At 53.6% G+C, this 23983-nt stretch overlaps 2 protein-coding genes and 1 long non-coding RNA gene across 5 annotated transcripts in view; 2 read left to right on the top strand and 1 right to left on the bottom strand.

Moving 5' to 3' along the window:
* Positions 1-10890, top strand: part of Fgd5 (FYVE, RhoGEF and PH domain containing 5) — a 41681-nt gene extending 30791 nt beyond the window's left edge. The window contains exons 10-21 of the mRNA XM_090324019.1: positions 108-166; positions 1582-1653; positions 2719-2787; positions 3824-3907; positions 4163-4242; positions 4667-4766; positions 5015-5152; positions 5470-5599; positions 5730-5845; positions 7973-8101; positions 9657-9808; positions 10194-10890. Coding sequence (XP_090180145.1) covers positions 108-166; positions 1582-1653; positions 2719-2787; positions 3824-3907; positions 4163-4242; positions 4667-4766; positions 5015-5152; positions 5470-5599; positions 5730-5845; positions 7973-8101; positions 9657-9808; positions 10194-10230 — 1166 coding nt within the window. The 3' untranslated portion in view covers positions 10231-10890. The remainder of the gene's footprint in view (positions 1-107; positions 167-1581; positions 1654-2718; positions 2788-3823; positions 3908-4162; positions 4243-4666; positions 4767-5014; positions 5153-5469; positions 5600-5729; positions 5846-7972; positions 8102-9656; positions 9809-10193) is intronic.
* Positions 10891-10962: 72 nt separating this feature from the next.
* On the bottom strand, positions 10963-11596 carry LOC150042901 (uncharacterized). The gene is made up of 3 exons (XR_016533551.1): positions 11539-11596; positions 11254-11304; positions 10963-11059 (listed from the first exon to the last, which is right to left on the bottom strand). It is a non-coding gene; the product is annotated as an uncharacterized LOC150042901 (long non-coding RNA).
* A 4337-nt stretch (positions 11597-15933) lies between these two features.
* The window catches only part of Nr2c2 (nuclear receptor subfamily 2 group C member 2), a 62975-nt gene continuing 54925 nt past the window's right edge, over positions 15934-23983 (top strand). Inside the window, exon 1 of one of the 3 annotated variants that reach the window (XM_090323905.1) lies at positions 15934-16034. The gene's annotated coding sequence lies outside the window, so the exon portion shown is untranslated. The remainder of the gene's footprint in view (positions 16035-23983) is intronic. The other 2 variants (XR_016533530.1, XM_090323903.1) reach the window with 2 other exon arrangements.

Raw genomic sequence — 23983 nt, 5'->3', positions numbered from 1 at the left:
TGACCAGTGGAGGGGGCCGGGAGGCGGAGCCCAGGGACCCTCAAGGACAGTGACAGCTTTATCAGCCCTCCCCACACTACCCTGCTGTCCACTTGCTCCCTCCCCAGATGTGCTGAGCCTCATCTCCAGAGTGACAGACCGTGCCAACGAAAGCATGGAGCGGGGGGTAAGTGCGTCTGGGGGCAGCTTCCTGGGCACAGGGCCGGGGACCTGTCTACCCTGCCCCATCTTCATGGGGTGGCCACAGTCCATCTCCTGGGGCTCTGCAGAGAGCCCTGAGCCCTGGCCCTGACCTGTGCTGAGGGACTGCGCACTGGGCACCCCTTTCTGGGCCTCTGGTTCACCATTTGACCAACAAGGAGGCCACAGAGCTGTACAGGCTTGGGAAGCAGTGTCCTTATGTGGCCTGGACCACTGCGCTGCCCGGAGGTGACGTGGAAAAGGCACGTTCCAGCCACACCTCATGTCTTCCCTGTGGAGTTTCTGGGCAGAGGTGAAAGCAGATTTTGAATGCCCAAGAGAGGCCGGGGCTGGATCCCTGGAGCACCTGGACTGATTCTGTTTGTTAAGTCACTCACCAGGGGTCCTGCTGGGTTTCTGCCAAGAGTAGCTAACTTCAGCCTACAAACAGCTCATGCTTTCCTGGTTACCTCCCCTCCCCCCCACACCCATGTAGTCGCCAGCTGTTAATATGCTGGAGCTGAGAATGGACCCTAGGCCAAGTCCCGGCTCTGTGGGAGAGTTCAGCGATCCATTAGTCATGTCTTCCACAGGCAGAGGAGGTGGTGGGGTGGGGTGTGTGCTGTGGTGTTGCAGGGATGGCATCCTGAGGCTCAGGCCTTGGGCCAGGATGGTCACTGGAGGTACAGCAGTGACGGACTCGAACCCCAGTTCTAGAGGAGATCACAGCTCACTTGAGCACTGATCCATGGATGAATGCCCCTGAAAGTGGGAAGGGGCAGTGTGGAAGCCCCCAGGTTGAGTTTGCAGAAGTGCCAAGATGGCAGAGGGAGGAAAGAACTGGCCTGAGACCAGCACACTCATAGCCTCGGGGCTAGGCCGGTTTTTCTTCATGCTAACCCTGGGGTGCTCTGCCTCCTGGTGGCTGCCTCCCTGCGTGGTCCTGAGAGGGCTCCTCAGGGTTATTTTCTAACCCTGCATTTCCAGAAGGGCAAGCCTGATGTCTTCAGCAGGCCGTACGTTTCTAGTTGCAGTCCGTCCGAGACGCCCTCTCTCCTGGAGGGCTGCAAGCTGGGAGAGGCCGGGGCCAGCCTGGGGCTCTGAGTTACTCCATCCGAAGCTCTAAGTGGGTCAGGAACACGAGCCCGAGGTCAGGAGCTGTGACCTGGAGCCTGGCAGGGTGTCAGGTGGCACCCAGGCGGTGGCATTCGGCCAGGGCCTGAAGGACTGGCCTGATTGTGTCGTGCCCTCAGCCGTCGCATGTGCAGACCCAGGCTGGCAGCCTAGTTTGGATTTGAGGCAGGGCCTTCCCAAACTCAATTCCGATGGCAGCCCCGGTGGAGGTGATAAGACACCTGCAGGGCCTGACCGCCGCCCCCCCCCCACCGTCCCTGCCCACAGGAAAACCTGCAGAAGCTGGCCCACATTGAGCACAGCGTCCGAGGCCAAGGGGATCTCCTCCAGCCAGGAAGGGTGAGTGCCGCCGGGCAGGGCCGGCACAGGCCAGCCAAGGCCGATAAGCCCCATTGTTCCACGGGCGGGCCTGAGGAGCCTGGCTGCAGGTACCCTTTACTCCAGCGTGGGTGGGCCCCTCTGCTCTGTGTGCTGAGCGGTCTGTGTTGGCGTTTAGAGGAATGGTGCCCAGGGGACTGTATGCCCTGCAGTTCTGCTCACCTCTAGGAAGAAGAGACAGCAAGTATTTATAGTGCAACGTTGTTGAGGAAGCTGAAAACCATCAAAACTAAGAAGGCATCTTAAAATAATGCTGGTGGTGGGTGCCAGTGGCTCACATCTGCAACCCGCGCCGAGAACTGAAGATCAAGGTTCAAAGGAAAAGTCCATGGGACTCTCATCTACAATTTATCCACAAAAAGCTTGAAGTGGAGCTGTGGTTCAACTGGTAGAGCGCTGGCTTTGAGCACAAAAGCTCAGGGACGGTGCTCAGGTTCTGAGTTCAAGTCCCAAGGCCAGCAGACAAAGAAGTTTCTTTAAGAGACGGGAGCTGCGGGGAATGTAGCTCATGGTGGCAGGCACGGTGTTCCGTAGCACCAAAAGCAAAACCAGAAGGGGGCTGGAGAGAGAGGCACAGGCTTGCTTACGGCTTAGTTACCAAATGAAAAGCATCCAGCTCAGGTCAAAGTAGTGAGAAGCAACGTCATGGCCCCCGGAGTGAGGTTGTACTTGGGGGATGCTGTTTGCCCTCGCTGGCGGGGTGAGGGCTCTGTGAATTCGCACCTGGGGTTTGGGCAGCAAATCCTCACTAAACATAGCAGCCACCTGTTCTAAATGGGTGACACGTGGAGGGCTCGTGGTTTGGGCCACGCTGGACAGAGCAGTGTGGGGCACGCATGGGGAGAGGGCTCCCCTGGGGGAGGGTGGGGACTGCAGGTCCCTCGCCCACTGTAGCTCATGCCTGGCCTCGTGGGTGGAGAGCTCCGCGCCGAGGTGCCCTGCCTGTTCCCAGAGCTCATGACCCGTGCTTCCCACCCCAGCCTCCATGGCCCGCCCCAGCTCACCGGGGTCTGCCTGTCTCCCCAGGAGTTCCTGAAGGAAGGGACGCTGATGAGAGTGAGGGGGAAGGACCGATACCCCCGGCATCTGTTTCTGGTAAGCGCCTGGCCCCAAACCACGCCCAGTCAAGGTCCGTGGCTTTTTCTCTCAGGCCAGGATCGAGGGACAGGTGTGGGACTGGAGCGTAGTCGTGGGGATGGAAAGGCGAGGCCACCACCTGTGGACGTCCCAGCTGTCACTCCTGTCTCGTTCAGATGCTTGGGGGGCAGGGGGTGAATTGCCAAGTGCTCAAGACAGGGCTAGCCGCCGCCCCCGTGGGGACAGGAGAGAGCTGGGAGTCGTCTGGCCAGCTCTCCAGCAAGCGGGCAGCGTCAGCCCCTTTAAAGGGAGCCCCAGACCGTGACCCAGGCCAGCGTGCTGGGCTCTGTCAGCATTCCGCCACCGCAACAAGCTGAAGGGCGCCTTCCTAGACCGTGCTGCTGAGTCCACAGAGGACTGACGGCTCCCGCATGCAATCCTGAGCTTAGCCAGGAAGTTCCGGCTCTGCTGGGCCTCCGTGGCTCGGGTCCCGACGCCTGCTGGGCTGGTAGGCATTCATCAGATGCCTTCTGCCCCTTCCCTCCTTCACGGTGCCCTAGCAGGGTTTCATTTGTGGAGTGAATCACATTGACCCTAACAGGGATTTTTAGCATTGTCCAGCCACGGGCCGGTCAGCGTTGAGAGCCCGCAGGCACTGCCCGCCAGCCAGGGGCTTCCTCCCGGCTTCCTGCAGTGTCCCCACCAGACTTCTGTCACTTGAGCTTGTCCTGCCTGTCCTGAGCCCTGGGGCGAATGTATCCAGCTTTTACTTCTGTGTGTGTCTTCCTTTGCTCTGCGTTCGTGTGAGATATGTTGGTGTCTGCATGTCTGCGTGGCCCTCTGTGTGTCCATGTGTCTGGGCACAGAAGTCCTTGGCACAGCCGTGCTTCTCTTCGTTTGCCTGCGTTTCTCCTACTTTCTGACTGTTACAAAGCGTGACGTGGAGGGGTGGGCAGGGCTCCTGTGTAGTTTTTGCGCACTTGCAGGGGGTCACTTGGCACCTGTGCGCCCCAAGGCCGAGGTGTTACCCCTCATGGAGTTTCCTTCTCCCCAGATGAGCGATGTGCTTCTCTACACGTCCCCGCAGAAGGACGGGAAGTACCGGCTGAAGAGCACCCTGCCCGTCGCTGGGATGAAGGTAGGAGGCCTTCGGGCCCTGCACGTCCTGCAGGCTCTCCGGGGGACTCGTGAAGGGGACGAAGGCAGCTCCAGGGGACATTTGTTCCCTTGAGAATCCAAGTCTCCACAGGAAGCTTGATGTCCCCTGGAGACCTCCAACTCCCGTCCTTCTGGAGAGGTCTGCCGGGTGTGGGGGGAAAATGAGCCTCGGGGGACATCCGTGTCATGATGGGGTCAGGGCTCAGCCCCCTCTGCCATGCGGGTCTCTCGGCAGGTCAGCCGCCCCGTGATGGAGCGCGTGCTGTACGCTCTGAAGATCGAGACCCCGGAGACCTGCCTCGTGCTGTCCGCCAGGTACGGGCGGGGCCGTGTGGGACGATTGTGACACCTGGTGGACGCTGTGGGAACTCTGCCTCATGCAGAGATGGCACGGTACCCAGCCGGGAGCTGTGCCAGGCAGAAAGGAAGCTAGGAAGTCTGTCCGTGGGAGGTGTGTGTGTCTGGGAAGCTCTGTGGGAAAACAAGGCAGAGGATGGAGACCGGATGTGAAACTGCTCCGCACTGTCTCCTGCCAGCCGGGCCCTTCTAAAGTGTGGGGCCCCAAGTTAGAGGGGAGCAGTGCTCAGGAGGAAGGCGGAGCTGCCTGTGCCAGGAGCAGGCGTCTTTTGGCCAGTGCTCTGGCGGTGGGGCTAGGGGTCCAGGCAGGGGCTTCGAGGAGGATGCCACTGCCGAGGGTGTGGCTGACAGAGCCGCCAAGCTCACCAGCCTGTGCCCACAGCTCCTGTGCGGAGAGGGACGAGTGGCACGGGTGCCTGAGCAGAGCGCTCCCCGAGGACTACAAGGCCCAGGCTCTGGCTGCCTTCCAGCACAGCGTGGAGGTGAGAGCGTGGGCGCCTGGGTGGCTGGAGGGGGACCCCTGTGGAGGGCCGTGTCTGCCTCTGCCCTTGTGACCCTGGACCCCAGTCCCTGCCACGCTGCCACCTACGTCAGCCTGGGAGGACAGCACTCAGCCATGCCCCACGCTCAAGAGATGAAGGCAACACGGGCGTCCCGAGCTTGCCTGTGCCCCGGGGCGGGGCCGCAGGGCTTCCCCGCACACGCCTCACACCCGATTCCCATGCTGCAGGTTCGAGAGAGGCTGGGGGTCAGCCTGGGAGAGAGACCCCCGACCCTGGTTCCCGTCACGCACGCCATGATGTGCATGAACTGCGGCTGTGACTTCTCACTCACCCTGAGGCGCCATCACTGCCACGCCTGCGGGAAGGTAAGTCACCTCATCCTGCCCAGTGCTGGCCTGGGGAGTTCCCGCCATCTCTGCCCCGGTGCTAACAATATCAGAGCCTACAGGTTGTGGGTCTCGCATCGTGTCCTGTTCGGGGGCCTGGCTCAACAGGAAATGGTGGGGGGGGGCTGCTCGGGCTCCCCGAGGCCTGGGGGGCCTAGGGCTCATCTGTGGCACAGGGCGACGGCCAGAAACTGGGGCTCCTTAGAGGAGGTGAGGGGTGGATTCTGGGAGACAGGGAGGCTGGTCGGTGCCGTGTGCACCTGCTGAGGTGAGCGTGGCTCGGACACGGCGTGCAGATCGTGTGCCGGAACTGCTCTCGAAACAAGTACCCCCTGAAGTACCTCAAGGACCGGGTGGCCAAGGTGTGCGACGGCTGCTTCGCAGAGCTGAAGAAGCGGGGCGGGCCCGGGCCGGCCCCCGTGAGAGGTGAGCGGGTGCCTTCCACGTCGTCTTCTGCCTCTCCACATCTGGTCCCTGCCCGCCCGCCCCGGGCCTGCCAGGCGCTGCACACAGAGCCCCGCGTCTCACCCCCGCCCCGCCCCGCGTCTCCACACAGAGCGGCCCGTGAGCATGAGCCTCCCGCTGTCCTCGCCCCGCTTCTCATCCGTCTTCCAGAGCATCAGCCCCTCCACCTTCAAGAAGCAGAAGAAGCTGCCTTCCGCCCTGACGGAGGTAAGGCAGGTGGGGTCCCTGAGAACGGTCAGGCTCTGCCCCCTGCCCCGGCTACAGCAGAAGACACACGTCGGGGGCCTCAGAGCGTCCTCCTTTCTTCACCACATCTTCCTCTCCTCTCCTCTCCTCCCTGTCCCCTCCACATCTTCGTCTCCTTTCCTCTCCCCTCCCTGTCCCTAGCATCTTCCTTGTCCCGGCAAGAGAAACCATGGAGATTTCGGGCTCATGGAGCTGGCTCCACCTTAGGGTCTCGGGCTGGGCCCTGCTCCCCCGCGAGGGACCCTCCCAGAAGTGCGTCTACAAGTAGAAACAGATTCGTGTCTGCATTCTAATCACGAACACAGACAAATGTGTGTCTGGGAATAAACAAACCATCCAGAAATGTGTGACCAGCCGTTCCCAAGTCTCCCTGTTAATTAATGTTTGTTATCAAGTAGCAGGTGGCAAGTGACTTAAACGGCGGTAGCGAGTGACAGCCCAGGTGGGGACACTTCTGTGCGTTACCCCATTCCTTTTATAAATTAAAAGTCTTGGACATAGGGCTGAGATGTGGTTCCGTGGTAGAGCCCTTGCCTAGAATGCACCAGGCCCTGAAATCGCCCCCCCCCATCATACATATGATGAAAGTTTTGTTTGTTTGTGCCAATACAGGGACTTGAACTCAGGAACTGGATGCTGTTCCTTTGCTCCTTACTCAAGGCTGGCGTTCTACTACTTGAACCGTGGCTCCTCTTCTGGCTTTTGCTGGCTATTTGGAGATATGAGTCTTATGGACATTGCTTCCTGGGATGGTTTCAAATCATGATCCTCATATTTCAGCCTCCTGATTCATTAGGATCACAGGCATGAGCCACTGGCACCCAGCAAAAACAAATACATATGTAAAAAGTAGATAAATATAAAAACTAAGTGCAAGGGGCTGGGAGTTTGGCCTAGTGGTAGAGTGCTTGCCTAGCATGCACGAAGACCCGGGTTCGATTCCTTGATACCACATACATAGAAAAAGCCAGAAGTGGTGCTGTGGCTCAAGTGGTAGAGCTTTAGCCTTGAGAAAATCCAGGGACAGTGCTCAGGCCCTGAGCCCAAGCCCAGGACTGGCAAAAAAACAAACAAACAAAAAACCTAAGTGCAAGCCGGGCATGCTGGCTCACGCCTGTCATCCGAGCTACTCAGGAGGCTGAAACCTGAGGATCAGGGTTCAAAGTCAGCCCAGGCACAAAAGGATCTGAGACTCTTTTCTCCAGTTAACCTCTAGAAAATGGGAAGTGGGGCTTGGCTCAAGGGTAGGGAGGTAGCTTTGAACTGAAGAGCTCAGGGACAATTCCCAGGCCCAGAGTTCAAGCCTCAAGGCCCACAAAAAAAAGAACACTTGGTGAAAAGTGAGTTTTCCCCCTCCTCTAACTTCCTCAGAGTCCAGAGGTCCTCTCCATCACATTTATAATGGAGGATGGGCATTGTGACTCCTGCCTGTAATCTTAGCTATAGAGGAGGCTGAGATCTGAGGATTGCAGCTCAGATCCAGCTATGGAAGGAGAGTTTGAGATTATCACTGATTAACCACAGTGGAAGTGAAGCTGTGCTTCCGTGGCAGAGCACTAGCCTTGATCACCAAAGCTCAGGGACAGCACACCTAGGCCTTGAGTCAAGCCCTATGACTGACAGTAATAATTATTGTAATTATAATGGAACCTTAATTTTTTAAAGTATGAGTTTTGAAGCTCCATGCTTATATGTAATAGAGATGTACACTCATAGGCCTTGTTGATTTTTGTATCTCCAAGCTGTCAGAGTGTCCTGACTGCCCTGTCTTATTCACTGCAAGCTCTTTTCCCATCTGCTCATGCGCGTTAAGCTTGCAGCGCTTTAGGGGTGGCTTTTGCTTTTGTAATAGTGATGGGGGGGGTGGTGTGGTAGAACCTTGCGTTTGCTATGCAAGTGCTCCCCTACCGAGGCCCCCTCTTCCCAAATCCTGTGTCCTTAACCACCACACACCAGTGCACGCCATAATAATCACGGCTGGAGCGGGACGGCCGGAGATGGCAGGAAATGGTGGCGGTTTGGATGGTGGCTCCGTCTAAGCCCCGCCTCCCCACCTGGCAGCTAACCACTCGGCTTCCTTTCTGCCAGGTGTCGGCCTCGGGTGAGGGCGCTGCCATCAGCGGCTATCTGAGCCGCTGCAAGAGGGGCAAGCGGCCCTGGAAGAAGCTCTGGTTCGTCATCAAGGGCAAAGTGCTCTACACCTACTCGGCCCGAGAGGTAGTGCGCATGCTTGCTTCCCCACCCCCTGGGCCACTCTGGGCCCTGCAGGGTTCTGCAGGCCTGCGTGCTGGGCCAGCACCACCGTGCGTAGACTGACTGTGACCCATGGTGCATATTGGGGACCCGCTGCCTGTGGAGTTAGGAGGCGCAGAGGGCATACCTGGGCGTGGTAATGTCACCAGACAGGCCACAAAAGAAAATGCCTTTCTGTCCATTTTGGTTGCTTGGGACAAAATTCAACAGCTTAGAGAAAGCTCCTCTTTAAGAAGTTGCTGTTTTGTGCTGGCACCAGAGCTTGAGCGCAGGCCTGGGCACTTCCCCTTACGTTTTTTGCTCAAGGCTGGTCCAGCTCTACCACTTGAGGCTTACCTCCACTTCCAGATTTTCAGTGGTTTGTTAAGAGTCTCATGGACTGTTCTGCTGGGGTTGGCTTTGAACTGCAATTCTCAGATCTCAGCCTCCGGAGTAGCTAGAATTATAGGCTTGAGCCACTAGCTCAGATAATGCTTCTAAATGAGTGTGAAATGTATATTTTTCTGGAACATTTTTGTGATTTTTTTTTTGATAGTACTGGTTTTTGAACTCAGTGCCTCTGCTGGCTAAGTAGCTGCTCAGTCGTTCGAGCCATGCTTCCGGCCCGTTTTATACACTGGTTAAATTTGTGAGGTGGGGACTTGCTTTATGCCTGGCTCGCGATCTTCTACCTGCTTCCAGGTATTGTAGGATTATGAGCAACCAGACCTGGTGCTTCCCTGTGGCTCATGCCACCGTGCCAAGACATTGGTTAAGATAAGTCAAACGTATTCCAGAGCTGGCCTGACCCCTCTCCAGTGGCTACGATTACAACTTGTTTTATGTCGTTTCAATCTAGAAATGTGGGTGGAGTCCTAGCAATCGCCTGTGCCTGTCTCTGCTCAGGGGCTGTCTAACCCTGCCAGGCCTCAGCCTGAACTCGTTACTCCTTCTGAAAGGTTTCTCCCCTCACGCATGCCCCATTTGGCTCGGCTGGCCTCAAACTGAGATTCTCCAGTTCTCAGCCTCCTGAGCAGCTGGGAAGAATCCAGGCATGAGCCTTAGTGCCAGGCTTGCTAGCTGTCTCATGGCACGGAGGCCCTGAGGGCTTCTTATTGAGGTGCACTAAATACAGGCTGGAGAACTGCGCTGGGGATTTGGTGTGGTCCCAACTCTAAACAAGAGTCCCCGGCCAGTCAAGCCAATGGACGGCATGTAGCAGGTCCCAGCTCTGGCTCCTCCCGTCCTGGCTGGGTGTCCTTAAGACATGATCTTAGAGCCTTGTTTCCATCTTGGAATGGGGACAGCTGCTGTCACTGTTGTTGTCAATAGAAAAGATAAAGGAGGTGAAAGCGCATAATGGACGGCCCTTCCTCAGCTGGCACTCAGAGGCGAGGGTGGAGGCTGGGTGCCCCCTTGCGGGCGCGCCCCTCCTAAAAGTGCTCTTCAGGAGCCTCCCGTGGACGTCACGAGGCATGCCAAGTACCGGGCTACCTGTGGCACGGTGGTGTTTAATGTCATTCTCCTCTGCCCCCTGCAGGACAAGGCGGCCATGGAGAGTCTGCCTCTGCTGGGGTTCACCATTTCCCCAGAAAAGGAAGGTGGCAGCGAAGTGGGGGCTGCCTTCCACCTGTACCACAAGAAGAGCCTGTTCTACAGCTTCAAGGCGGAGGACGGCAGTGCGGCTCAGAGGTACGGGAAATAACCAGTTTTTCTCTGTCCTTGCCTCCGCCACCATCACGGGGAGATGGGTTGTCACCAGGGCTTGGATCACCCCCACACACACCCCCATCCAGGTCTGTCACCCCCAGTCATCACCAGGACCCTGACCTCTGTTCCAGGTTAGGAGAGTTTGGGGACAGTGAGGACTCCTTTGTTCAGAGGTGTACAGATGCAGTGAGCTTCCCTGCTGCCCTCCTGGCCTTTTGCTAGCTATGGAAAACCCATCTGGGAAGCAGATGTGACTATGACACAGCCCTGGGTTCCGGGCTGGCAGGCATCGAGCAGTCACTCACCGTCTTAGCGGCCATCGTTCTGGGCGGGGGCATGACACTAAGCGTCCTCTGGTGTTTTGCAGGTGGATGGCGGCCATGGGAGATGCCAGCGTGTTATAGCAGTCCCCAGCCATGTGCTCTCAGCACGAACTCTTAGGTTGATATGTGAACCCTTCCAGAAGTGACTCCATGTCTCAGCTCCCCTCCTGCCATGCACAACTGCGCCGGGCAGGGAGCTTGGCCCGTTGGCTGAGACCCCCCCCCGTGTCGCCTTCCCCCGTGGAGCTCACAAAGCATATTTATGGGCTTCTCCTTTCTGCCTGTGTCCCCAGCCTGCCACGACTCCCTGGCTCAGCAGTGAGTCCAGCGTTAGTCTGAAGTTGGGGAAGCCAGTAGAACAAGGACATTTAGGAATGCAGACTTTTTTTTTTAGTGGAATGAGCTTTTCCCACGTTTACTCATGGTAAATATTATCACCTCCCCTAATCTCACGTGGCGCCTCAGGTGAAGTGACACCCAGCCGGTGAGGAGCAGCGACTCTCACCGGAAAGCACTTTATTTTTTGCCCAGCTGCGACCTCCGGTGCCGTTTTCCAAGTGACCAGCAGAGGGCATCACCAGTCCTCTGACAGCAGAGGCCTGAGCTGGTGGCATCTCTGCCAGGGCTGCACTCCGCTGGCTAAGAGAGGGAGCCTGCTTTCTGCCTGCTGATTATGAGACCTGTTTCCTGCCATAACTTATTAAAGGAGCAGCTCCCTGCTTCCCCCTGGAAGTCCTCAGTACCACATCGCGGCTGCAAGTACAGCTGCAGTCAGTCAGACCTTCCTGCAGAGGTCAGCCTAGACCCTCGGAAGACTCAGTGGTTGCTTTAATTTATTCCGTGCCTTTTCTGTGACCACCCATGCATGTTCCAGAAGCCTGTCCTTACTGTCCACGCTCAGGAATCCTCTCTGGAAGAGGTAAAGGAGAGAGAAAAGGAACTGTTGTCAGGAGATGGCCTGTGGACACAGTGAGAAGCACAGCAGAGGTGGAGCCCCTTGCTGCTGGTGATGCTGCTTGTTATGCCAGCTGGTGTTACTTAGAGCAGAGCGAGTGGGGACAGAATCCCTCATTTCCGTCCTTGGAAGGAGAAACAAGCACTCACATCACACTCTGATCTCCAGTCCCTGTCCCGCGGTCCTGCTCTCCAGAGTCACTGCAGGAAAAGGGAACCCTTTGTAAAAAGCCCCATCTCAAGGACTTGTTTGCATTAAATATTTTCAGGGACTTTTTTTTTTTTTCCTAATTTGCAGTTCTTCTTTTTAACCGTTTGCATTAAACAGTATAATGGCTCAGACATGTGACTAGACAGATCTTTTTGTTAGTTCAGATGTCTGTTCTGGGCCACCTAGTCCCATTCATGCTTTAAAATGCGGTTGCAGCCACTTACCTGTAATCCTAACTACTCAGGGGGCTGACGGCTGAGGCTCACTGTTTGAAGCCAGCAAAGGGTGGGGGGGGGGTTTGGAAAGTCCATGAGATCATGAGGCTCTTATCTCCAATTAACCATCACAAAGGGGGGCGGGGAGCCAGAAGTGGAGCTACTGGTACAGTGCTAGCCTTGAGCAATAAAGCTCAGGGACAGTTCGCCCAGGCCCCAAGTTCAAGGCCCAGGGCTTGCGCATTCTGCATTCTTCTCTGAGGTTCTTCTCTGGCCTCTCAATTACCTGAGGTCAAATGGGGTCTGGAAATATTACATGGAAAACTCCAGAAAATAGTGTTTTAAATAATTTTTATTATAGTATATTGTAATTGTCCCACCTTCTTCTTAGTTATTAATCATTTACTGAGCCTTACTTTTCAGTGAAATCTTCCCAGGAAAATATAGTCTGTGGAGTTTAGTACTTGGGTACCCCCTGGGGGAACTACTGTATCAGGCAGTATTCTAGTCTATTGATGGGAGAATGCAATAATGTATCTAAAAACCATCTGCAGAGCTCTTTTACTTTCCATCCCCTCCCTTGCCCCATATTTACGGTGCTAAAGATGGAACCCAGGGCCTCGCATATGCTAGGCAGGTGCTGGACCTCTGTGCTACCTCCTGGCTCTTTCTACAGTCTACTTTTACCCTCTACCCTCTTTTGCCCATTTCTGATGCTTTGCAAAGAAGAGTGATTAGGGCTTTTCTTTCTGTGGGAATATTTTTAAATGCATGGGTTGATACATGAAACAGAGCGGGGTGTGGTGGCACATGCCTTGCAATCCTTGCTACTCAAGAGGTGGATCAGGAAGACTGATTTCAAATCTAATTCTGGAAAAACTTGTGAGACCCTGTCTCCCAAATAAAATACAAAAAAGGCCTGGTTTGGGGGTAGGGGAGGCAGAGGGAATGGCATGGCACCGACTATCATTTGCCTAGGATTCTTGAGGCTGTGGGTCTAATCCTTGGTACCACAACACAGAACATGCTAGATAGGTTTTATCAAAGGAAACTAGCTGGGGTCCCCAAGATGCTGCCACCACTGGGAAAGGCCCCTCCTGCTTTAACCTCGAGTGACCCCTTCTTTCCATGCTTCTCTGTACTTATTTCAGGCTAGCCTCTGCTTGAGTGCTCGCTGACCCTGCTCTGCCCTTCTCTTTGGTCCATTTCACATTCCATATCACCTGTCCATCTGTGGGGCCAGGCAGGAGGGCATGCCTTGGCTGCGGAATGACCAGTGTGACACCCAAGAGGCACTTCCCTGAACACCCCGATCCCCGACAGAGCCACATCTCCATTGTGCACTCCCAACAAAGGCCGCGTCTACCGGGACTGAACTGCTGTGCTGAGCACCAGACATCAGCGAACATGGGCCTTGTTGAGTAGCTGGGAGCCTCGGTGTCTTCTGCCACAGGAAGATTGTTCCAGCTCTTCCCAGAGTTGGGGAGAAAAGCCTAGAGTGGACGCCTGCTTTGGGAAGTCCAGATGAAAGGGCCAGCGTCACTGCACTGAGAGGAAGTGAAGCCAGATCAGGCTCTCTGACCTTACACACGGAAAACCCACGCAGAGCAGGAGACAACCCTGGTGACCTGTGCAAGCCCTTTCCTTACTGGACCTCGCTTGCCTGGCTCGTTCTCATTGCCTCTCGGGAGAAACTTCAGCCTCCGCCTCTGCTGCTGCTGGGAATCCACACTCCACCAGGCTGCACTGGAGGCAGGCAGTAAAACTTTCCCCCAACTGGCTTCACAACTTCCCCATTCCTAATTTGTTACTTCCCACAGGGTTGGTCTAGGAGGTTGGAGGCTTGGCTCAGGCACATAGAGGTGCTCCCGTCCATAGAGGAAGGGATCCCTCTGGTGAGGGAGCACTTGTGTCCTGCAGACACACTCACGGGTGCCGGATGCACAGATGGGAGGCAGTGCTTACCCTGGGGAGGAGTCCACGCTTCTGTGACACACAAGACTGCCCAGAGAGGACCAGCCAGAGAACGTACAGCTGTTACTGGACAGCAGTCACATTGTGGACTGAAAATACCGACTTTCCTCACACAGGGAAATCGTGATTAAGTGGTAATCAAAATATGTACAAATAAAATGTAATGTTGAAATCTGAAGCCTTAAAAGCATGTTGATATTTATCTCCAGAATTAGCTGGAAAGCAAGGTTCCTGTGACTGTTTCTGAGGTTAGAAATTTTGTTCCTTGAGAGGTAACTAAGTGGTGGAGCACTGTGAAGGTAATTACGGTGAGAATTCTAAAGGACTCTGAATAACCATGTTTTTGTGTGAAATTCCGGGGCCTGAAGAGGCATATGCTTCCAAACTGTGATAACAGGGCTCAGTGAACAAATCACATCCAGCCAGAGTGAGTAAAATGGATTTTATTTATTGGTCAGCCACAGGGCTTGAACTCAGGGCCTATGTACCCTGAGCCTCTTTACGCTCAAGGCTAGCACTCTACCACTTGAGCCACAGTGCCACTTCCAGCTTTTTCTGTGTATGTGGAACTGAGGAATTGAACCCATAGCTTCAAACATGCTAGGCAAGCACTCTACCATTAAGACACATTTCCAGCCCCTAAAATGAATTTTAGTGAGTTACAGAGCAGTGAATCTTCTGCCAATCACTGGCTGTTAATTGGTTCTCGTCTTTAATTCCTAAAGGGCTGTCATTGGGACTTCTTAAATCCCCAAAGCCACTACCATTCACTTGCAAAGCAGAAATTATGCCGAGCTTGGGTATAGTGTGAATGTGGTCCTTGGGAAAGCTCCATGCCTCTGCAATCCCCACCCTTGTTCACAGTGGGAAGGTCTGCCATCAGGTACACAAAACAAATAGTAGCCTGCTGCAAGATGCAGTTAGGGCAGCTTCCAAATGCCCAGGCCTTTGCACATACTAAGCACTTGTGACTCATTACTCCACAATCTGAAGTCAGGACCCACAGGGTAACAACTAGAAGCACAAAAACCATGCCCTGGAAGAGTGGAACAGTGGATGGTGCCTGAGGCAGGTCACCTGAGGTGACCTAAGAGGGGGCTGCCTCACAGGGACAGGGGGCTGGAGGAGTCTGTAAAGTCAGAAGTGACTAACAAGACAGATGGAATATTCAGGGAATGAGGTAGTCCAGAGACCAAAAATGTGCCATAGTGCATCTGGGGCCAGGTGAGTTAGGGCCTTTAGAAGCTTTAAAATTAGTAACAAATGCAGGTAATAGGTTTTGGAAAGCCAACTGTCATTTTTCTGCTTAATAAGCTGAGTGCAATACTTGCTGGGCATACGTGCTGGGCGGGGAGGGGGGAGGTATATAACTTACCGTGCCAGAGTATGGAAGACTGTTCACCTGGCCGCTTCTTTTTTGACAAGACCAGCCACACATTCACTTTATTTTGTATTTTCGAGTACAAGGCTTGAATCCAGGGCCTTGTGTACTTTCCTGCTCGACCCTGGCGCTTCATTACTTGAGCCACCCCTCCAGCCCAGCTTTTTGGTTAAAAGTTGCCAGTGGGGTAGAGCACTAGTTTTGAGCGCGAAGCCCGGGATTCAAGCCCCGGTGCTGGTACACGAGTGCAGGCGCACGCGCGCTCAAGGTGCGGGGTGTTTTCAGCCACGGGAGCGCACCTGTCACCTTCACCTCGTGGGGTGCGATTGGGAGCATTGGAGGCGGGCCCAGGCGGGGTCCACCATAATGCAACAACAACAAAAAGAAATCCCCAACTGCATAAGCCATGGCGGAGCCGGCGTTCAATGCGGTCCTCACCTGCTTCGCCGTCGAGGAAGTGGCACCGCCGCCGCTCCAGATCCGGGGCTTCCGTCCGTGCGAAGGTGGAGCAGGGGAGGGGAACCGTGCGGGTACCGCCGCCTCCTGGGCGAGCGGGCCGCGGGGGGCCCCGGCGATCGCCGCAGGCCGCGCCTTCCCCAGCCGCCCCGAGGGGCGTCCGCTCCCCGGCGTGGCTGTCGCGGGCCCCGGGGCGGGCTGGCGGCCCGCGCGGCCGGGAGGACGAGCCGGAGGACGGGCGGGCGGGCGGCGGCCGCGGCGTTCCGGTGTGCGCGCGCGCGAGCGCTCAGCCAATCGCGTGCCGCGCGCCCGCCCCCCGCCCCCCCGCCGCCGCCGCCGCCGCCGCGAGGCTGGCGCCGGGAAGAGGAAGAGGAACATTCGCCCTCCTCCTCCTCCTCCTCCTCCTCCTCCCAGCGCGCGGGCGGCGGCGGCGGCGGCGGCACCGGGGTCACGAACTCTGACCTCTCACTGACAAAAACAATAACAAACGCCCTCCCCCGCGACCCCGGCGGCGCCCCGCGCCCCGCCCGCCGCCCCGCCGCCCGCCGCCGCCCCGCGGGCCGCCGCCCGCCCGCCCGCCCGCGGCCCCGGGCCCCCGCCGACGCCGGCCTCCGCGCGCTCGCCCTCCGCGCCGGGGGCCTCCCGCCGCAGACACGGGACCCGCTGCGAGGCCGCCGCGGCGCCCAGCCCTGAGGTAAGCGGCGCGGCCGGGGCGGCGGCGGGCGGCGGGCGCGGGCCGGCGGCGGCGGCGCTTTGCATAGTGGGCCGGGCCGCGCCCGCCCTTCCTCCCCCCCGCGGCCCCGCCGGGAGAGCAGCCGGGCTCCCCAGCCCGGCCCGGCCGCGCGGGGCGGGGGGGCGGAGGGGAACGGCCGCGGCCCCGCCTCACGGCTGGCCCCCCGCCAGCGCCGCCATCTTGCTCCCGCCGGAGACGGCGCCGGCCGGGCCGGGCGCCCCGCCTCCGCCTCCCCGCGGTCCCTCCTCCCCGGCTCCTCGCCCCGGCGCCTCCCGCTGGCCGCGGTGGCCGCCCCGACCCAACCGCCGTGTGGGGTTTTTGTTTGTTTGTTTGTTTGGTGTTTTTCCGGAGAGGGGGGAAGGGAGGAGGCGGGCCCAGGGCGCGACCTCCTGAGCGACGGCCGCGCCGGCCAATGGGCGCTCGGATAGGAGGGCCGGGCCCGTGGCGCCGCCCCCGGGGAGGTGCTGATTGGTTAACTAAGCGAGGGAGGGCGGCCCTGAGGGCCGGGCGCCGAGGCCCTGCTCCGCGGAGCGCGGCCCGGGGCCGGCGGGGACCGGGGCCGGCGGGGCCCGGACGACGCGCGTCCCCTCGGCTCCGCAGCGCGACGGGGCTATGGCTCCGAGGTGAGGTCGCGGTCGGGTCCCCGGAATCCGGCCGCCCGCACAGCCCCGGCTCCCCGGGCGGCCGGGCCAGCCCGCAGGGAGGTGAAGACGGGGCGCCCGCGCAGGGCCCTTGGCCGGGCCGGGCTCCCGGGTCGGAGGAGCTGGGCCCAGAGCCGGCCCGGCGCGGGGCCGAGGCTCAAGTAGTAGAGCGCCAGCGCCCAGGCCCCGAGTCCAAGCTTCCGTGAGCCGGGTGGAGTCACCAGCAGTGGAAGGGGACGGGTTTCGTTTATTAAAGACACAAACGTGCGTTGATTTTCTTAGAGGACCAGGTGGAGAAGGCCCCGGGCCACCTAGAGCTGGGTGAAAAGAGAAGCAGCTTCAGAGAGAAGGCCCGGGGGTTGGGCCGCTGTCCAGGGGCAGGCTGGCCACACACACAAGTCCAGGAGGAGAGGAGTAAGATCTCACACACATGTCCAGGAGGAGAGGAGTAAGATCTCACACACACACACACACAAGTCCAGGAGGAGAGGAGTAAGATCTCACACACACACACACACACACAAAGTCCAGGAGGAGAGGAGTAAGATCTCACACACACACACACACACAAGTCCAGGAGGAGAGGAATGAGATCTCACACACACACACACAAGTCCAGGAGGAGAGGAGTAAGATCTCACACACACACACACACGTCCAGGAGGAGAGGAGTGAGATCTCACACACACACACACGTCCAGGAGGAGAGGAGTGAGATCTCACACACACACACACACACACACACACACAAGTCCAGGAGGAGAGGAGTGAGATCACACACACACACACACACAAGTCCAGGAGAGTAAGATCTCACACACACACACACAAGTCCAGGAGGAGAGGAGTGAGATCTCACACACACACACACACAAGTCCAGGAGGAGAGGAGTAAGATCTCATACACACACACACACACACACAAGTCCAGGAGGAGAGGAGTGAGATCTCATACACACACACACACACAAATCCAGGAGGACAGGAGTAAGATCTCACACACACACACACACAAGTCCAGGAGGAGAGGAGTAAGATCTCACACACACACACAAGTCCAGGAGAGTAAGATTTCACACACACACACACACACACACAAGTCCAGGAAGAGAGGAGTAAGATCTCACACACACGCACACACACAAGTCCAGGAGGAGAGGAGTAAGATCTCACACACAAGTCCAGGAGGAAAGGAGTAAGATCACACACACACACACACACACACGGCAGTGGGTGACTGGGGGCAGAGACCCAGAAAACCAGTGCACTTCCACAGTTCAACAGTTCAATCCTTTATCAGCCTCCAAACTGTGTTCATTGAACATATGCCCAGCTCACACACCCGGCATGTAGTGCCAGGCTAGGAACACAAGAGGAGGAATTATCGTAATCTTCAAACACATAGAAGCAGGATTCTTCAGACAGGCATACGCACGTACAAAAGATTTTAGGTGGAAGCTAGAGTATTGTGCTTAACAGCTCACTTACCAGCAACGTAATTTTGAGTAAGGTACTCACTTAGCCCTTTTGGGCCACAAAGCCTTCTCTGAATACTAAGAGAACCTTCCCTTTAGAATTGAAGTAATATAGATGCTGAAAAGCCAAGAAAAGGATCTGATACATAGTAAATACTCAGTTAAAAAAAAAAGGAGGTTATTGTTATTATGAAGCAGTAGTTGTCTGTTAGAGACAATTTAATGAAATTTCTGGCAGTGAGGTTGTGGAAGCCAAAGCATTACATTGGAATGCTAAGATTTGACTTTCCTGTTTCCAGTGCATGGCTGGCATCCACTCCAAAAGCTTACTTAGAAAATTAAGGTGGGACCAGATAGTACTAAGCAGAGTATGAAATGCTTTGCAATTTGCAAGTCTTTTACAGGTGTTATGTCATTGTTGAGGCCCCAGTGTAGAAGCCACTTTTCTGTTCCCTGTTAAAAACGTTTTCCAGCCAGGCACAGTGGCTCACGCTTGTCATCCTAGCTACTCGGGAGGCTGAGATCTGAGGATCAGGGTTCAAAGCCAGCCCAGGCACAAAAGGACCTGAGACTCTTATCTCCAATTAACCTCTAGAAAATGGGAAGTGGGGCTTGGCTCAAGGGTAGGGAGGTAGCTTTGAGCTTAGCTCAGGGACAGCTCTCAGGCTGAGTTCAAACCCAACCCACCCACCCACCCCCACCCCCCAAAAAAAAAAGACGCTTTCCAGTGCTTGCCAGTTCCTTTTTTATTCTTACCCTTCCAGCTCCCTGTGCTCTGGACACATCAACTTGCCTCATCTTCCTTGACAGTGGTTTACCATTAGCTGGGCATTTCACCTGCAAGGCTATAAACCCCCCTCCCCCAGTCTTGCAGTTAGCCACCCCTTTCTCCAGGAAGTTCTGAGTCCCTTGAGTTCCTACCTAGATCAGATTCTTTTATTTTCTAATGTGTCCTTGCCTTTATAACCTTCAACTCACTTTGTAATTAAATATTCCTGATTGATTGATTTGTGTGGTAAGCTTTGTTCCGACAGGAATCATTTTGCTCACCACTATGTATCTAGCACTTAGTGGAATGCCTGGCACCATGGAATGAGTGACTTGTTGATAATATCACTAAGTTGTTGCACATTAATGGGGACTTTTTTATGTGTATTTGTTTGGGAATTGAAGAAACACTACCTGCAACAAAATGTTTGCTACAGTATTTGTATGAATTTTAGATACCTCTTAACTGAGACACTGCTGTCTGCAGATGTAAATATAGATGAGATGACCCATTTGAATCCTCTACTTACATGTAGATTTGTTTCTTTTAAGACAAGAAGTATTTTATTAATTGAATTACTAGTTTAATTGCCTAAACGTTAACAAGCTCATGTATGAAGAAGCAAATAGCCCCAAATATAATCATATCATTTATTTTAAAGAAATTTCTTGAAATCAGAAATCCTAGTCTTTGTTTCTCCATCACAGGAGCTCTTGGAGCAGGGACATGGCCTGAAATGGATTTTTAGAGCATGGAAGTTGAAAGCATCTATCTGTAGCTATACATTTTAAACATCTTTCCATCATCTTTCTTTTTTTTCTTTAATGGCTTTGTCAAGGTTAAAAGCAGGTTTTGCAACATTTATGTCAAGCTTCTACTGGAGGGGTGGGGTGGTACTGAAGTGTGAACCCAAATAAGTACTCTATCATTTGACTCTCACCCCAGCCCTCTGTACTCTGTTTTCCAGCTAGGGTCTCACCATTTTTGCCCATGGGATAGTATAAAGCGAGTTTAGAGCCTGGCCTCTTGGAGCCTTGGAGTGGAGGTAGGGGTAGGAAAAGAACTGTGGAAGATAGAAAGAGAATAGTTGAGCCTCTCAACCTTTCCCTTGTGATAAACTCCTGGACTCCAGTAGCATGTGTTGAACATCCATCTCAGGGCAATCAAGAGTACCTTCTTCACTATAATAAGCAGACACCGCAAAGTCCTGTAAGACGAAGTAGCACCTTTTACGTCGTAAGTGTTGACAATCCCCAAGGTTCTACTTCTTAGTAATGCTAACACATGGACTAAGGTTGAAGGAAGATACATTTTTTTTCTCCTTTGGGCTGTAACTGGAGAAGAGTGTTCTGTGGCCACATGTGGAGACAAAGGCCAAGGCTTCCTGGTTGCGTGGGGACCTAGTTTATTTACCTTTATAAACAAAAACAAATGAAAAACCCAATACTATGCAAGAAATAAAAGGTTCCACCAGATTGCTCACACACCTTTTAAACACTGTTGACAGAAGTGGAGCTGTGGCTATAAGTGGTAGAGCAGTAGGTTTGAGCAAAAGAGCTCAGGGGCAGCACCCAGGCCCTGAGTTCAAACCTCGTAACTGCAAAAAAAAAAAAAAAAATCCTCTGATGGCCTAACATCGTCACAGACAGATAGGTCTCTGAGAAACATACACACTGCAACTGGGTGGCTATAGAAGCTACACAACACCAGCAGTTTTCTTGATGCCTATCCTAGTGGTGTTTATGGCAGAGTGAATCTGGCTATGGATTATTTGTAGAACATTTTAGAAATGTCATTTTTACCTCTCATTGCCGCCCACTTTCACACTGCTTCTGCATTAACATATCTTTTCATTAAGTTGATTAGGTAAATGTCTTAAAGTTACTGAAAAAAAATTACCTTTTAATTGCTTTGCCAAAGAAAAGCAAATGTCACAAAGTGTATCAGTCCCTGTCATAAAAGGCTGGTAATTGGCATGTGTTTATTGATTTAATACAATCACAAGGTTTTTAAGAAATAAGATTTAGCCGGGTATAGTGGCTCACACCTGTAATCCTAGCTACTCAGGAGGCTGAGGTCTGAGGGTCGTGGTTCAAAGCCAGCATGGACACTAAAAGTCCATGAGATTATCTCCAGTTAACCAGAAAGCTGGACTTGGCACTGTGGCTAAAGGGGTAGGGTGGTAGGTTAGAGCTGAAGAGCTCAAGGAAAAACACCCAGTCCCAGAGTTCAAGTCCCATGACTGACCAAAAAAAAAAAAAAAAAAAAAGGAATAAAATTTAAACTTGTAGTGCATTTTTTCCCCAAAGACACATATGAGGTAGGTTCGTGGGGTTTTGATTGTTTGAAGAGGGCTGTGGGCTGTGTGGGGTAAAGGTGGCACGTGTCCAGCTGAGGCAGGAGGGTTACCAGTGTAGGGCCAACTTCACTTATACAGGCCCACTCTCTTAAGAAAACCAAAATTGGGGGCCCAGGAGCATGGCCTAGTGGTAGAGTGCTTGCCTAGCATGCACAAAGCCCTAGGTTCGATTCCTCAGTACCACATACACAGAAAAAGCCAGAAATGGTGCTGTGGCTCAGGTGGCAGAGTGATAGGCTTAAGCAAAAAGTGTCTAAGGACAGTGCCCAGGCCTCAAGTTCAAGGCCCAGGACTGGCAAGAAAAAAAATTGGTCTGGAAGAGTGGCTCAAGTGGAAGAATACTTGCCCAGTAAGTGTAAAGCCCTGAATTCAAACCCTCCAGACAAGCAAATACAAATAAAAATAAGAGGGGTTGAAGTCTAGTGGGTACACAGACCTGGTCCCATTTCCATCACCAAAAATAAAGGTAGAAAAAATATTAGTATATCACAAGGTATGGAGAAGATTGTTCACAATCTAATTCACGAGCTGTCATAGGAATATAGTACAATAATGGACTGACTACTCACAGGTATCATAAAGGGGATGCTGACCAAAAAGAAGCTCGACACATGGTTATCACATATTTCCCCAAACAAGCAGATGTGATTCATGGAAATAAAAGTCAGAAGATGAGAAAGTTAAAAACAATGAGAGAAGGGGGGCATCAGAGATTAGTGGATTCTGGTCATGTGTGTGTGTGCGTATCTTGAGGCTTAAGCTCAGGGCCTGAGCACTGTCTTTGGGTTTTCTCAAGGCTAGTGCTCTACCACTTGAGCCACAGCACCACTTCCGGCTTTTTCCGTGTATATTGTAGTGAGGAATCAAACCCAGGGCTTTGTGCATGTTAGGCACTAGCCTCACGACCCACCAAAAAAAAAAAAAAAAGCTTTCTGGATGGGTGCCATGGCTCACGCCTGTAAGCCTAGCTACTCAGGAAGCTGAGGTCTGGAGATTGCAGTGCAAAGCCAGCACGGACACTAAACACTAAAGACTGAGACTCTTATCTCCAATTAACCACTAGAAAAGGGGATGTGACCATGTGGCTGTAGGGGTGGGGCAGTGGCCTTGAGCTGAAGAGTTCAGAGACAATGCCCAGGCCCAAAGTCCAAGCCCCACGACTGCCCCCCCCACCCCCCAGAAAAAGTCTAAACTGCCAGGCGTCAGTGGCTCACACCTGTAATCCTGGCTACTCAGGACTGAGATCTGAGGATGATGGTTCAAAGCCAGCCGGGGCATAAAAGTCCATGAGACTTTTTTTTTCCATTATTTAGAGAATACTTTATTAGTTTCTGTAATCAGCCCACATAGATAAGACTTTACATATTTAATACAATGTGTTTACCCCTATACAAATGGAAAAAAAGTAAGTTTAACGTTTCTAGACTGATATAGCTATTAATTTCTGTACAATGCCAACTCAACACAGTAAATGGGGATACTTTTTCCAAAGTTGACAGCACAGCTAAAGTTTCCAGAAATTCAAATTATATATATGTATATATATTTATACTCGTGTAAAAATCAATAATAATAGTATGCTATGCGTTGATTTCTTATCTCCAGTTAACCTCCAGAAAACCAGAAATGGCACTGTGACTCAAGTGGTAGAGCACTAGCCTTGAGCTGAAGAGCTCAGGCTCAGAGTTCAAGCCCCATGACTAACCAAAAAGAAAAAAAAGGTCTAAGCTGCTCTCAGTGGCTCGCTCATGCCTGTAATCCTACCAACTCAAGAGTCTGAGACCTGAGTGTCACAGTTCAAAGCTAACCCATGTAGAAAAGTCTGTTAGACCTTTTTTTTTTGTCAGAATTCAGGGGCAGCACGGTCCTTGAGTACTTTTGCTCCAGGCTAGAACTCCACCACTTGAGCCAAAACACCACTTCCAGCAATTTCTGTGTTTGTGGTAGTAAGGAATGGAGCCCAGGGCTTTGTGCATGCTGGGCAAGCACTCTACCATTAGGCCCCACTCCGGGCCCCCATCAGACTCTTATCTCCAATAAACTACTCAGAAAAAGCCAGAAGTGGCCTTATGACTCAAGTGGCAGAGCACAAGCTTTGAGCACAAAGAGGCTCAGGGACAGCATCCAGATGGTGAATTCAAGTTCCAGGACCCAGGGGGGAAAAGCGTGATCTTCCAGTATAAAATGTGGGAGCATTTTGATGAGATGTAGACTGAACTTGATCTTGAAGACATCCCAGGGAATATTTTTTATTTATTTATTTATTTTTGCTTCTTTGTTGGTCGTGGGGGCTTGGGCTCTATCCCTGAGCTCTTCAACTCAAGGCTGGTGCTCTACCACTTTGAGCCACAGTGCCACTTCCGACTTTTTTTTTTTCCCTAGAATTTTATCCATTAGACCTTGATTTTCATTTCCTGCTCTCAAGTTCTAACCTATGATTTCAAGTTTAGGGCTATGTAATTGTATTTTACTCTTCTATTTTCCTGTGAGTACAAAAAGGCTTCTGACGATTACAACATAACTGAGGTTTTACAGAATACCTTAAACACAGTGATGGAATACCTTTTTTTCCTGCTAAGGTCACTTGGATTTTTATTTTAAAAATCATTTGTGCGCTATACAACAGGACACATAGGAGTCTGTCCTGTCACGTGTGAAGTGATTTA

Source organism: Megascapheus bottae, chromosome 33 (assembly GCF_031878675.1).
Source record: "Megascapheus bottae isolate mThoBot1 chromosome 33, mThoBot2.hap1, whole genome shotgun sequence".
NCBI classification, from domain to species: domain Eukaryota; kingdom Metazoa; phylum Chordata; class Mammalia; order Rodentia; family Geomyidae; genus Megascapheus; species Megascapheus bottae.
This window is presented reverse-complemented; position numbering and strand designations above follow the sequence as displayed.